Source organism: Prionailurus viverrinus, chromosome B2, assembly GCF_022837055.1.
Source record: "Prionailurus viverrinus isolate Anna chromosome B2, UM_Priviv_1.0, whole genome shotgun sequence".
In the NCBI taxonomy this organism is placed as follows: domain Eukaryota; kingdom Metazoa; phylum Chordata; class Mammalia; order Carnivora; family Felidae; genus Prionailurus; species Prionailurus viverrinus.
Genome location: NC_062565.1, coordinates 20487699 through 20500007, shown reverse-complemented (window position 1 = coordinate 20500007; position 12309 = coordinate 20487699). Strand labels below are relative to the sequence as shown.

The 12309-nt window shown below is 49.1% G+C and overlaps 1 protein-coding gene across 1 annotated transcript in view; it reads left to right on the top strand.

Annotated features, from left to right (window-relative positions):
* The window catches only part of BMP6 (bone morphogenetic protein 6), a 158737-nt gene extending 147145 nt beyond the window's left edge, over positions 1-11592 (top strand). Inside the window, exons 5-7 of the mRNA XM_047858565.1 lie at positions 8557-8633; positions 9582-9692; positions 10024-11592. Coding sequence (XP_047714521.1) covers positions 8557-8633; positions 9582-9692; positions 10024-10173 — 338 coding nt within the window. The 3' untranslated portion in view covers positions 10174-11592. The remainder of the gene's footprint in view (positions 1-8556; positions 8634-9581; positions 9693-10023) is intronic.
* Positions 11593-12309: the final 717 nt, after the last annotated feature.

Sequence of the window (12309 nt, the reverse complement as noted above, 5' to 3'; positions counted from 1 at the left end):
TTGATCTCAACTTAAAATTTTAGGGCCTGCAGCTTGGCTTCCAGATGTCTTGGTCAAGAAGTACAGGCCTGTTCAGGACTTTCTAAAATGAAATCAAGTCTTAATTCTTCACAGCTGTGGCCGACAGGCATGGTGTTAGTGATTCAACAGAGTCATTTCAAACTCCATATTTATAATACTTGACTCTCCTTTACCATGAAGTCCCTTTGGGTAAAAGTTATCAAGGAGTGATAGGCTCCCCTTTACCCCATCCTTAGGTTTACCCCATGGGAATGTAATAACGGCCAGCAGTGCTGAAGGGAAATAATAAAGAAGCATAAACAGGAGCTGCAAAAACCTGAATGATCCACCAAGACCTGCTAAGCCCACGGGCAGGTCCTGGGGGCCAGGAGACTCCGTCTAGGAGGGAACATGGAGAGCAGAGGTGCTGAAAGCACAGGGAGTCTTAGTGTTCATGCTCAGTGTTGAAGAGAAGCCTGTGTCTGTTTTCAAAATAGTTAATCTCCACATTCTTTGATAATGGAGATAAAGGCTGAAAGTAGGCCAAAGTCCACCCCAATTAAATGAAGCAGGAGAGGCTGAGATTCCAGCACCCCAGAAGAATGGGACCTCCCTGTTGACTCTCAGTCTAACCATCCAGGTTGTAAACCAAGTCTAGATTCTGAAGATCAAGCTCCCTGCCCCCCAACATTCTGTGACGTTACTGAGACCTGAGATCAAGATCTCAGTGTGGTTCCACAAGGAGCTGGGCTTCCTCCAGCACGTTCTTAATGGCCAGGTTGATTCCATTGGAGGGGCGGGGTAGGGAGGGAGAGCCAGAGACTCTTGGATTAAGACAGGCTGATAAGGCTGGGCGATCTGGAAGGTGCAGCCAGATCAATGAAGACCAACGTGCCATTTCAACAGCTGCTAATGTTATACTTGCCCTTGTCATTCTAGGAGAGGAGGGAGATAAGAGTAGTCAATTGTTTCTCTGAAAAACCAGTTTTGAGACACCTGGGTGGCTCAGTCAGTTAAGCATCTGACTTCAGCTCAGGTCATGACCTTGCAGTTTGTGGGTTTGAGCCCCATGTTGGGCTCTTCACTGACAGCTCAGAACCTGGAGCCTGCTTCCGATTCTGTCTCCCTCTCTCTCTCTGCCCCACCCAACTCATGCTCGCTCGCTCTCTCTTTCTGTCTCTCTCAAAAATAAAACATTAAAAATAACTTAAAACACAGGTTTCCTCTGGGAAGACTCTTTGGGCTCAGAAGAACGGGGAACCCAGTGTGGGGCGTGCCACCTGGTCCCCAGCCCCTGCCAGGTGTGTAGCCTGCTGAGCAGGGACAACAGCTGTGGGGTGAGCCCAGCACTGCTGAGCAGCCCTGTGCAGAAGCCCTGGCCGGGGTGGCAGCCACCTGCCTGCTTCCCTCCTTCCCACTCACCTGGTTACGTGTGGTTGCCTTGACCTTGTCCCTGGTCTGCCTGTCTCCTCTCTCCATGTCTTCCCTTTTGTTTCTCTCCTGTCCTCTTCTCCTGGCACTGGAAAGGATGGCAGGCAGGCTGCCTGGACACCTGGGACCCGGCTGGCTGCATGGCTCCCACTTTGGCACGATGGTCCCCACCCTTCCCACTCGCTGCCTGCCATGGAAGTCAGGATCATTGCTGGGCCCTTCCCTTCTCATCCAGGACTCATTCCCCTGAGAATCCCCTGATCTTTGGTGCCTGGGAAGCCTGTATTTCACTCCATGTAGCCGATCAGCTTCATAAATAAGCCAGTGGTGGGGCCCAAGCTCTCCCCTCCTACAGCTCCTTTGTGCTTTACTGTCTTCATGGCTTTTTGGGGACGGGTGGCGGGGGGCAGCAAGGAATGCTGGATGTCCTCCTTAGGGTGTATGGGATGTGACCGTTGTGTTCAGGACAGAACAAACATGTGGTACACATGGCCACTGCCTAGGGACACGGATGCCTTGAGGAGGTGCCAGGCCAGCTGGCTGCTTACAGTGGGTCAGAAGCACCCTGTCCTCACTGTGCTGAGCAAGAGAACTGTCTCCCTGCAGTGTCCTGTGAGGCAGTGGTGGCCCCCACTGTCACAGGGGCTCACCCAGGCCCCCGTTAGTCCCACTAGTTCTTGTCTGTAGGTGAGCCGCCCCTCAGGCATCACAGGGAAGAATGGAACGTAAGGTCGGGGAGTAGAGGCTGTCGCTGATGAAACTGAGTGTCAGGGCCGCGGGCCAGAAGCCGAGAAGACAGAGCGGCCAGCCAGAACCGAAGAGGCCGTGGCAGTCCGGCTGACCGTAGCTGTCCAGGTGAGAGAGGCACTGGAAGGTGAAGCGGGGGCCGAGGACAAGTGAGTGGGTCAGCGAAGAGCTGCGTGTGGTGGGACCCACCGCGTGGGCCTCCAGTGGCCCATCCAGATGGAAACAGCCACCCCCACCCGCTCCCAGCAGGACTCTCAGATGTGGGAATGATGTGGTGTCTGAAGTGCCGGGATGAGACGCGTGTCACCCTACCCTCCTGCCCATCAGCCTGGACTCCAGGGAACATACCTCCATAGAGCTCGTTCTGTGCTGCCCTCCGCCCCTCCCCCCGAAGCCTCCGCGGTGCACCTGGCTCCTGCACTACCCAGATCGACGAATAACACACACACCTGAGGCTTGGGAGATTGACTACTCCAAAGCAGCCACAGTGCAAAATGGGTGGCCCTGGCCACTGGGCATGGACGTGACACTTTCTGTGCCACTGGTTTAATGGCCCAGAAGGCCTGGAAGAGATGCAGGTGTCGCTCGGTAAAGTTTAGGAAGAACGGAGGCTTATGGAGAGCGCATTGTGTGTGGGAGCCTGGCCTTTGCCCCAGCCCCGCTCTGCTCATCCTCATTTCCGACCAGGACGGTGCCTTTCCCACAACAGAGCCTGGAAGATTTTGCCCAAGGATCTTCATTTGCGGGGGGCAAACGGGCAGGGCTGTCTTAGGTCTTTAAAGGTTCCCCCCTTCTCCCAGTGTGGGGCATCTGAAGCTTTTAAAGCTTGAAGATGTATGGTGAGGGCTGGGGCACCTGGGTGGCTCAGTTGGTTAAGCATCTGAACTCTTGATGTCAGCTCAGGCACGATCTCACGGTTTGTGAGTTCAAGTCCCGTGTCAGGCTCTGTGCTAACGGTGTAGAGCCTCCTTGGACTCTCTGCCTCCCTCTCTCTCTGCCCCTCCCCTACTCGCACTCTCTCTTGGAAGGAAGGAAATGTGTGGTGAGGGAAAATGTTTCTCTCCTATTTAAAAGTAGACCAGGGAGCTACATTTTTCTGGTTATGAAAGAAATCCTGGGGGCTTTTATGATTGGTAGATTTTGTCACCTGGTGACAGTTATTTGCCCCAACCCATCTATGGCTGGGCCCTGCTTATCCACAGTACTCAGGACAACCCCCTTGGGCCTGGTCTGGCTGGGTCAGAATCCTAGCTGGGCTGCTGGGTACTTGCCCTGCCCTCTGCTCTAGGCCAAAGAATCCCCTGGGATGAATGGAAGACAGATTTCACATTATGTGTTCAACTTTGAGAAACCTAGATTCCTTGAAGATGTGTCTCACCTCCCAGACCAGCCTTTGCCACATCTGCATGCCAGAATGCCCAGATAGCCCTGGTGGCAGGGGACCCATTTCCAGTGATCCTGGCTTGAGGGTCTGAGAGAGGGCTTGAATTCCCTGATGAGTCTCACGATGCATCAGACAGAGGACTGTTGCCCTTGGGGAGGTTTGTGTCAGCCTCGGGTCTGTTGCTCTGGTTTGTCTGTCTGTCTGTTACCTCTGTCCAGCAATATGGCTTCTTGTTTCTGCCTTCCCCTTGATTGGCGAGCCCATCTGGACAAAGTCATGTTGCCTTCCTTTCTCCCACTGAGAATTTACTGCATGAACTTTCACTGGGCCTGTCCAGACCATTCATCTAAACAAATATCAAGGGGCCAGGGCAGGAGAATGTTTTTCTGCAATCTCTCAGTCCTTAAAAACAAACAAACAAACAAACAAACAAACAAACAAACAAACAAACAAAATGGTGCGTGATGGTGTAATTCCACTGCAGAACCCAGGGCACCGACCCCTGAGTGGCAGACACAAGTATTTTGAGGAGCATTGACCTTCACAAATATTTATACACTCTCAGCCAGCACTTAACATGGAGTTATAAGGAAACTTAAGTGTGGCTTGAAAGTGTCTGTAGGAGGAAAAACAGGAGAGTTGAATTCCTCCCTTTCCTCTCTCCAGCCCCAATCTTTACTTAACAACAAAAATGCCAGTGTCTGGCTCTAAAAGAAATAGCTGTTCTTACGGAGAAGGTTCTCTTTGTTGAGCTTTGAGAGAGTCAAATTTGCAGGAGGCTCACAGACAGACCTACTGGTGAAGGTAGAGAAGCAGAGTCCTGCTCTATGACATCATGGTTGGTCTTTCTGGCAGCCGGCCCTCATCCTGAGCCTATCTAGGGACCCGCGAGTTGGAACTATTAGGAGATTTCATGGTTTTTATAGCTCTGCCAGGATGTATATTCTTTATTATATTATACTGCCCATGTTCATCAACCTGGGAAGGAAAAGTATCCCAGAAATCTCTGCCTTCCACATGGCGAACGGTTCCAAGCTTGACTTTGGAGAGATCATGGTCCCCAGCACAGAGAAGGCATTTGGGGGGAAGTTTACTTTGTGGGGACACAGGCTAACTGATGTTGGGTAGGGAAAACTCCAGACTGAGACTATAAGTAGGAAGATCATATAACTTAGCATCTAACCCAAGAAACCTTCAGGAGCACAAAGAACCAGAGCCTTGGAGTCTTCAAAAGGTTGAACCCTGCTCAAAACTGGCAGGAAAGGAAGGAATGTGCACCCAGGAGGCCCAGGCCTGGGAGCCGCACACCCCCCCTTCTCCCCAAGTGCGTGGGCAGAGCTTAGGCACATGGCCACACCTAACTGCAGTGGGAAATGTCCAATAGCTGTGTGCCCAGGGGGTAGATGGAGGATATGGGTTTTTACTAAACAGACAACAGCCCTCACCAGGCTGTTCTACGATAGGCTAGCCAGGCTGCTTCCTCGGGGACTTTGCATTTGTCATTCTCACCGTGCAGGTTATTCTTCCCCCAAATAGCTTCCTGCCTTACTCCCAATATGCCTGCAGATCTCTGCTTAGAAGACATGTGAATGGAAAGACAGTCTCAGCAACCCATATGAGATAGTGACCGTCACTTCCCTTGCACCCTGCACTCCCTATCCCTTAACCATGGAATAATAATTTAGCTAGTCAAGGCCCTTCTTGGCTATGTGGAAGAGAAACAGATTCTAATCAAAGTGCAAACTAATGTAAGAGTATCAGGAACTCCTCCAACCTGCAACCAAACACAGGGAATCCAGTGAGGAAGCGGAGACCTAGTCACAAGGAGAGTGTGGTTTGGAATGCCATTACCCTGAACACATGGCTGCCAAGCTGCCCATTCTTGGTTTTCCCTTGGAGTCCCCTTCTCACGGGTCGGGGCATCTGCCTGGCATTAATGAAGTCATGAGCCTGTACTCAGTTGCCAGGGAAGAAAGGCAGGAGCTATCTTGTGGGGGATCGGGCCTTGATTTTCACCTGTCTATGAATTCCCATCTCATTCCAAATGAGAGGTGAACCTGGGAGCTGGGTGGCCCAAACAAGAAGTATCCACCATAGCTGGGTATGGAATTCAGGGTTGACAGCATCATTCTTATGGTATTAAACCTTTTATGTTGTATATTTTTGTTGCTAGGAAGTTTGCTGTACATGGGGCACCTGGGTGGCTCAGTTGGTTAAGCATCCAACTCTTGATTTCAGCTCAGGTCATGATCTCATGGTTGTAAGATCGAGGCCCACATCAGGCTCTACGCTGAGTGTGGAGCCTGCGTGGGATTCTTTCTCTCTCTCCCTCTCTCTCTGCCCCTCCCCTGCTTATGCCTGCTCTCTCGTGCACTCTCTCTCTCTCTGTCTCAAAAAAACTTTTAAAAAAAAGTTTGCTGTCCATCTACCTTATGTTCCTTTGTGGATTATTTTCTTTTTATCTTTGGGTTGCTTTTAAGCATTCCTCTGTATCTAATATACTACAGTTTCACCACATGTGGCCAGACAGGAATTTATTTACTATGCTTAAGATTCATTGTGCCTTTCCAATATAAAGATGTTTGGTTTTCTTCACTTCTAGAAAATCCTCCCCCCACCCCGACACTTTATATATTCAAATATTATTCCCCCATTATTCTCTTCAGAAATTCCTACTAGAAATACACTGGAATTTACATTCTGTCTTCCATTATCTCTTTATAGGAAGAGAGTCCTATTTTTGAGCCATTTCACTCTGGGCTATATTTTGGGAAATTTCTTCAAATTTATTGCTCAGTTCTTTAATCCTGTCTTCGGTTGTGTCTAATCTGATGTTTAAACCATCCATTTCATTTTTATCTTCAATGGTTCTGGTTTTATAAAGTTCTATTTTGTTCTTTCACACCCACCTATCATTTTTTCATGTTCTTTCTCCATAACGTTTTTTTGTTTTTTTTTTTAATTTTTTTTTTCAACGTTTTTTATTTATTTTATTTTTGGGACAGAGAGAGACAGAGCATGAACGGGGGAGGGGCAGAGAGAGAGGGAGGCACAGAGTCGGAAACAGGCTCCAGGCTCCGAGCCATCAGCCCAGAGCCTGACGCGGGGCTCGAACTCACGGACCGCGAGATCATGACCTGGCTGAAGTCAGACGCTTAACCGACTGCGCCACCCAGGCGCCCCTCTCCATAACGTTTTTGCTGTAGCATTTCTATTTCTTACTTTATTTCTTCCATTATTTTAGGTATTCTTTTTTGTAATCTCACTCAGAGACTACTCTTATTGTGGTCTCTGTGTATTCTCTTATATTCTAACTTTAGGGATAATTTATTCCTTTGTGTGCTTGATTTTTTTCTTGAGGGATTGTTTTCAGCAGGAGGTTTGGTCTTGCCTGGTAATGGTGGTTTGTGTGTGTGTGTGTTTAAGCAAGAGTCCTCAGTGCCCTTCTCTGTGAAGACTTCCCTTCAGCATGGCCTTGTGTTCAGTTCTCCCAGGTACTTGAAATTACAGCAAGAGTTGTTCTGCAAGGTGAAAAAGGCAGGTAGGAAGCATGAAAAAATTTAGAAGTTAGCAGATCACCTCAAAAAGGTAGCCTCTCTCTCCTCCCAGTGTAGGTGACTGAGTGGAGTCAGTACCATTTGTCTCTTCCCCTTACAAACTCGCGTGTCCTGTCTTACTTTGGGCCAAGCTGTCCAGAAGCACAAGTTAACAGGGAACCCAGTTCAAATAGGCTTTAAACAATTAGGCAATTTACTGGCTCATGTGATTAAAACAGGCATGTGAGTGACCTCAGGCTCTTGCATCCATCAAAATCCATTTTAGATTAGGAACCTTTCTCCGGAGTCCTGCCTTTCATCTCTCTGGAACACTGCTACCAGATTGATCCTGTAGAATCATAGCTCTGAACATGGCGCTCCCTGGCTCAAAACCCTTCACAGGCTTACTTAATGCCTCTGGTAGAAAGTCCCAATCTTTCTGGTTGGTGTTCCAGGCCGTTCATGTCCCATTTTATTCCTCCTGATAACTGACCCTTCTCCGAACTCCCAGTGGGATTTGCCATCCGCACTTGCCTGGAGCGTCTATGCTGTTCTGTATTGGAGTTACTTGTGTACATGTCTCATACTGCCCCTTAGATTCTCTAAGTTCCTGGAGGATGCAAGCCTTGTGTAACCTCTCTTTCTGTTTCCTGCGGTCAGTCTAGCAGAGGGCATGTCACATTAGAGCTGTTCCAGTCAACCGAAACAAATCCAGGCCCTCCCCTTCTTCTAGGTTAGGCCAGGCTCGTGGCTCCCGCATTGCACAGGGCAGGTAGGATACTTCAGCAGATTCTCACGGGGCTTCCTGTCTTAGGAGTCAGTGCTTTGGTGCAAAGGGCTCAGCATTGGAAGTGAGGCAAGGGACCAGTGCCAGAGTGATTCCTGCTACAGCGTCTCTCTCTCTCTCTCTCTCTCTCTCTCACTCTCTCACTCTGACGACACTCTCTTGGTTAGGCCCCGCTCCATTACCCTTCCTTCCGGATGCTTTCCTGACCCAGCTGTCCTCACAGCCCCTGGACAGTTTTAGGACTGTGTCTGTTTGAATGATAGCAAACCCTGCCTGGGTGTGGCTTTTACTGTGAATACAGTGCCTTCCAGGTCAGGAGCCCAAGGGGGGTCTGGGGACATCTGTAAACTCTGTCCGTAGGCCTTGCACATAATGGGCTCACAACGATCATCTGTCGCTTGAAAGAATCCATTCAAGTCAATAATTACACATTGTGTGCCAGTGTGCCTGGCACCCGCCCTGGTGTGAACAAGATGGCATGAACGAGACAGCCAAGCGACCGGGCACGTGATGGAGCTGTTTGGTGACCGCCTTTGTGTCTAGCAGGGGCCAGGTTCGCGTCTGTCATGAGCCCCATACTGGGCCTGGGCTGCAGCAACCCCTCCCGGTGTATGTTTTCAAATGAAAGAATGAGTGGGTTAACGGGTGCATCTTCTGATCTCCTCCGACAGATTATAACAGCAGTGAGTTGAAAACAGCCTGCAGGAAACATGAGCTTTACGTGAGCTTCCAAGACCTGGGATGGCAGGTGAGTTTTCTGGACAGCAAGGCGGACAAATGTCCCTTCACAGCAGCCCTTTCCTATCTTAATGGAGCAGCTACCATCAAAGACTTTGAGCTTTAGGGCTGAGGCGATTCCTTGTGTGAAGGTACTGGGAGCCTTTCCAAATGCCTGGGCTTCTGGAGTAAGGCAGAGGAAGGGCCGAGCCTGCTTGTGCACCAAGAGCCCCCCCCTTCCCAGGGAGCCTGGTTGCCAAGTTCTGTGTCCCTCAGGATCCATACTACCGTCCCCAGTGTTCTCCCATTCTTTGCAAAGTCCACAAGGCGTGTGCTTATTTGGGCATTTAAACAAATTGTGTGTATGTGTGTGTGTAAGATTTTACTTTCAAGCTCTACACCTAATGTGGGACTCGAATTTACAACTCCAAGATCAAGAGTCGCACACTCTCCTGACTGAGCCAGCCAGGCGCCCCACCAATTTTGTGTTTTGAGAAAGCATTGGAGAAACTGCCCTGACAGTTCTCCAATGGCTACAAACTGACTCACCTGAACTATCTAGAGGCGCACAAAGGCTGAGCCCCACAGCTGAGAGCCACCACTAGTTTATGAGCAAATCCTCGGTGACAAGGGATAGGAGATACCATTTACTGTACGCAGGTGGCATTATGAGGAAGGGCATACTCGAGGCCCCTCGGCTGGGGGGGGGGGCAGGTGCAGCCAGCCACCTGTGTGCTTCCTGGTCTGGCAGGTGGGCAGCAGCTAAGGCCCTGCAGGCTGTGGAAGGAGCGAGGGCTCTGGAGCCAGACAGACTGGGTTCACATCCTGGCTTTGCCACTTGAACGTGAACTTGGCCTCCCTGTGTTGGTCTGCGTAGCTGTGCTACGTGAGGAATACCTTCTCACAGGATTACTAAGAACACAGATGATAGAAGGAATGTATGCTCATCACATGTCATGTCCCTTTGCTTTCGACTAAGGACTGGATCATCGCACCCAAGGGCTATGCTGCCAATTACTGTGATGGAGAATGCTCCTTCCCACTCAACGCACACATGAATGCCACAAACCACGCGATCGTGCAGACGCTGGTGAGCTCCTGGGGACCCTTTTCACTTTAAATTTTTTTATGTTTTTTTTTTTTGTTGTTTTTTTTGTTTTTTTTTTTAGAGAGAGCACAAGTGGGGGGAGGGACAGAGAGGGACACAGAGAATCCGAAGCAGGCTCCAGGCTCTGAGCTGTCAGCACAGAGTCCAACGCAGGGCTTACACCCACAAACCATGGGATCATGACCTGAGCCGAAGTCGGACACTTAACCCACTGAGCCACCCAGGCGCCCTCCCCACTTTGCTTTATAGGTAGGAGTCAGCCAGGGTCCGGTATGGCTTCTAACGGTGCCTCTCCCCTTCTGTTTTGGAACAGGTTCACCTTATGAATCCTGAGTATGTCCCCAAACCGTGCTGTGCACCGACCAAACTGAATGCCATCTCGGTTCTTTACTTTGATGACAACTCCAACGTCATCTTGAAAAAATACAGGAATATGGTCGTCAGAGCTTGTGGATGCCACTAACTCAAAACCAGTTGCTGGGGACAGATGCTGCCTTGGGTTCCCAGATGACGTCTGCCTTAAAAACATTCAGAAGCACAGCGAAGGGGGGAGGCGAGGCTTCGAAGCCGTTCAGTGCTGGTTGGTGCCTTACCGCCCACAGAAGATTGTAAAGGGCCTCGTTAATAATTCGCTCACACAGTAAATAACGTGAGTAGTTGTTGGTCTATAGGAAATGGAGTTTGGATGTCTGCAGTATGAAGTCTGGTTAACTAAAGAAACATAACTTTGAAGTATCTCCCCCCCCACACCCAACAAAAGAAGAGTCCACTGAAATTAGTTTTAGCTTTAGATCAAGCTATTTGTGGCATTAGTGTTAGTAAATAGGGAAAATAATCTTAAAAGGAGTATTCTCAGCTAAAGTATCCACCCGTTCTGTAGTGTTTGTCGAAGGGAGACCTACAGATAATGGAAACTGGGGGGAAATGCCTCTGTTCACAGATTTCATTCCCAGAAAAGTTGGTTTCATGTAGGATCAACAGCCTGGGTCGTCCCCAGGGCTGCGTGGAAGTGCCTTTTGTCTCCGTCACTGCCGTTAGCGTTTGTGCTGGAGTTCTGTTGGTGTGAAAATATACTTATTTCGGTCCAACAAACCATGTCATTTCCACACCTCGGTCCCCTACCCCCACCCCAACATTTGCTATTTTCTCTGCTAACACCGTAAGTGGGGTGAGTTGGGCATTGCGGTGAGGCTACAGGGGGCCAGAAGCATTTTTGACAGCCGTCACTTTAACCGTGTAACATGTGAAAGCCATTCTGTGCCTCTTCTCTTCTGGAATGGCTCTTGGAAAAGCACATTAACTTCGGGAATGTCGGCTTTAATAGTTCACCTCAGTAAAATGGCTGTCTGCCTTTTACTGGACAGCATGCCGGGTCGCGGGGTTAGAAGCAACAAAGGAAACAAAATGAGGAAGGAAGCCCCCAGCCGCTAGGAATGGGATGGGCATGCCCTCATGAACCCGAATCCCATTTTCTCTTGTAGAAAGTAAGACGCCGATGAAATCGTAGAATGTTTTTAAAGTGTCTTTTTCACAATCATGTACTAGGAAGCCAATTTCATACTAAACTGATTAAATAATACATTTATGATCTAAAACTGCACTTACAGCTTTTTTGTAAATAGAAACTATAATTTATTGTCTATTTTATATCTGTTTTGCTGTAACATTTAAGGAAAGACCAGACTTTTTTTTCTTTTTTTAAAAGAGTTTATTTAGAAAGTATCATAGTGTAAACAAATTGTACCACTTGGATTTTCTCTTAATACAAGACTCATGATGCAAAGCTGAAGCCACTCATGAGGATTGTGCTTCTCTAGAAAGTTGGGGTTTTAAAAGAACATCTGTGAACCATACATAATTAATAAAGATTTCCTTTAAGGCAGAGGTTGGCCGAGATCCTGCTCTGTTGTCTTCTGCCGCAGACAGCAGAAGTGGTCTTGTTTATCAGATTCCCACCACCAGTTACTGTGTGTCCACTGCCCGCACCCCCCGAGCATGGGAAGTGGGGCAAAGAGTGTTGGAGACGGAGGGATTATGAGAGGTAACTTGATGGCAAAGAACATACAGGTACATTATCTTAAGGGAGCCTAGTCCGATGGGTGCTTATTTTCGAGTGTGACAGTTAAGAATGCTTAACACCTAGGATGGCGTGGCTTGCGAGAAGGCCGGTATTGGCAGTGACTTGGCCTGTGTCAGCCCTGACCCAGCCAGCCCCACCTACTTCAGTCTTTGGTCTGGAGGCCAACTTAATCCCGCTCCTCATACAGCAGAGAGTAGACCTCTTCCAAGGCAAAGTACAGTTAGCCTCTAAAATGACTACTCAGAAGCAGAACGTGAGGCTGCCTCCAGCTCGGGCCCTGTTGCTGAGCAGGAGGGCCACCCTGGTCAGGAGACCCAGGGCTGGGAAAGCTCGCCTAAGTCCTTTTGCCCCCCTGGTGGCAAATACAACCAGAATCTTTCTATGAGTTAACAGAATAGTCAGGACAAGTCTTGTGAAACTTTCCATGCCACATTTTCTGTGGGAGACGTCAAATCTTAAAGTTCACATGGACTCTTGGCTGCATGAGAACCTAATAAATCTTTCACCTGTGAGTAACAA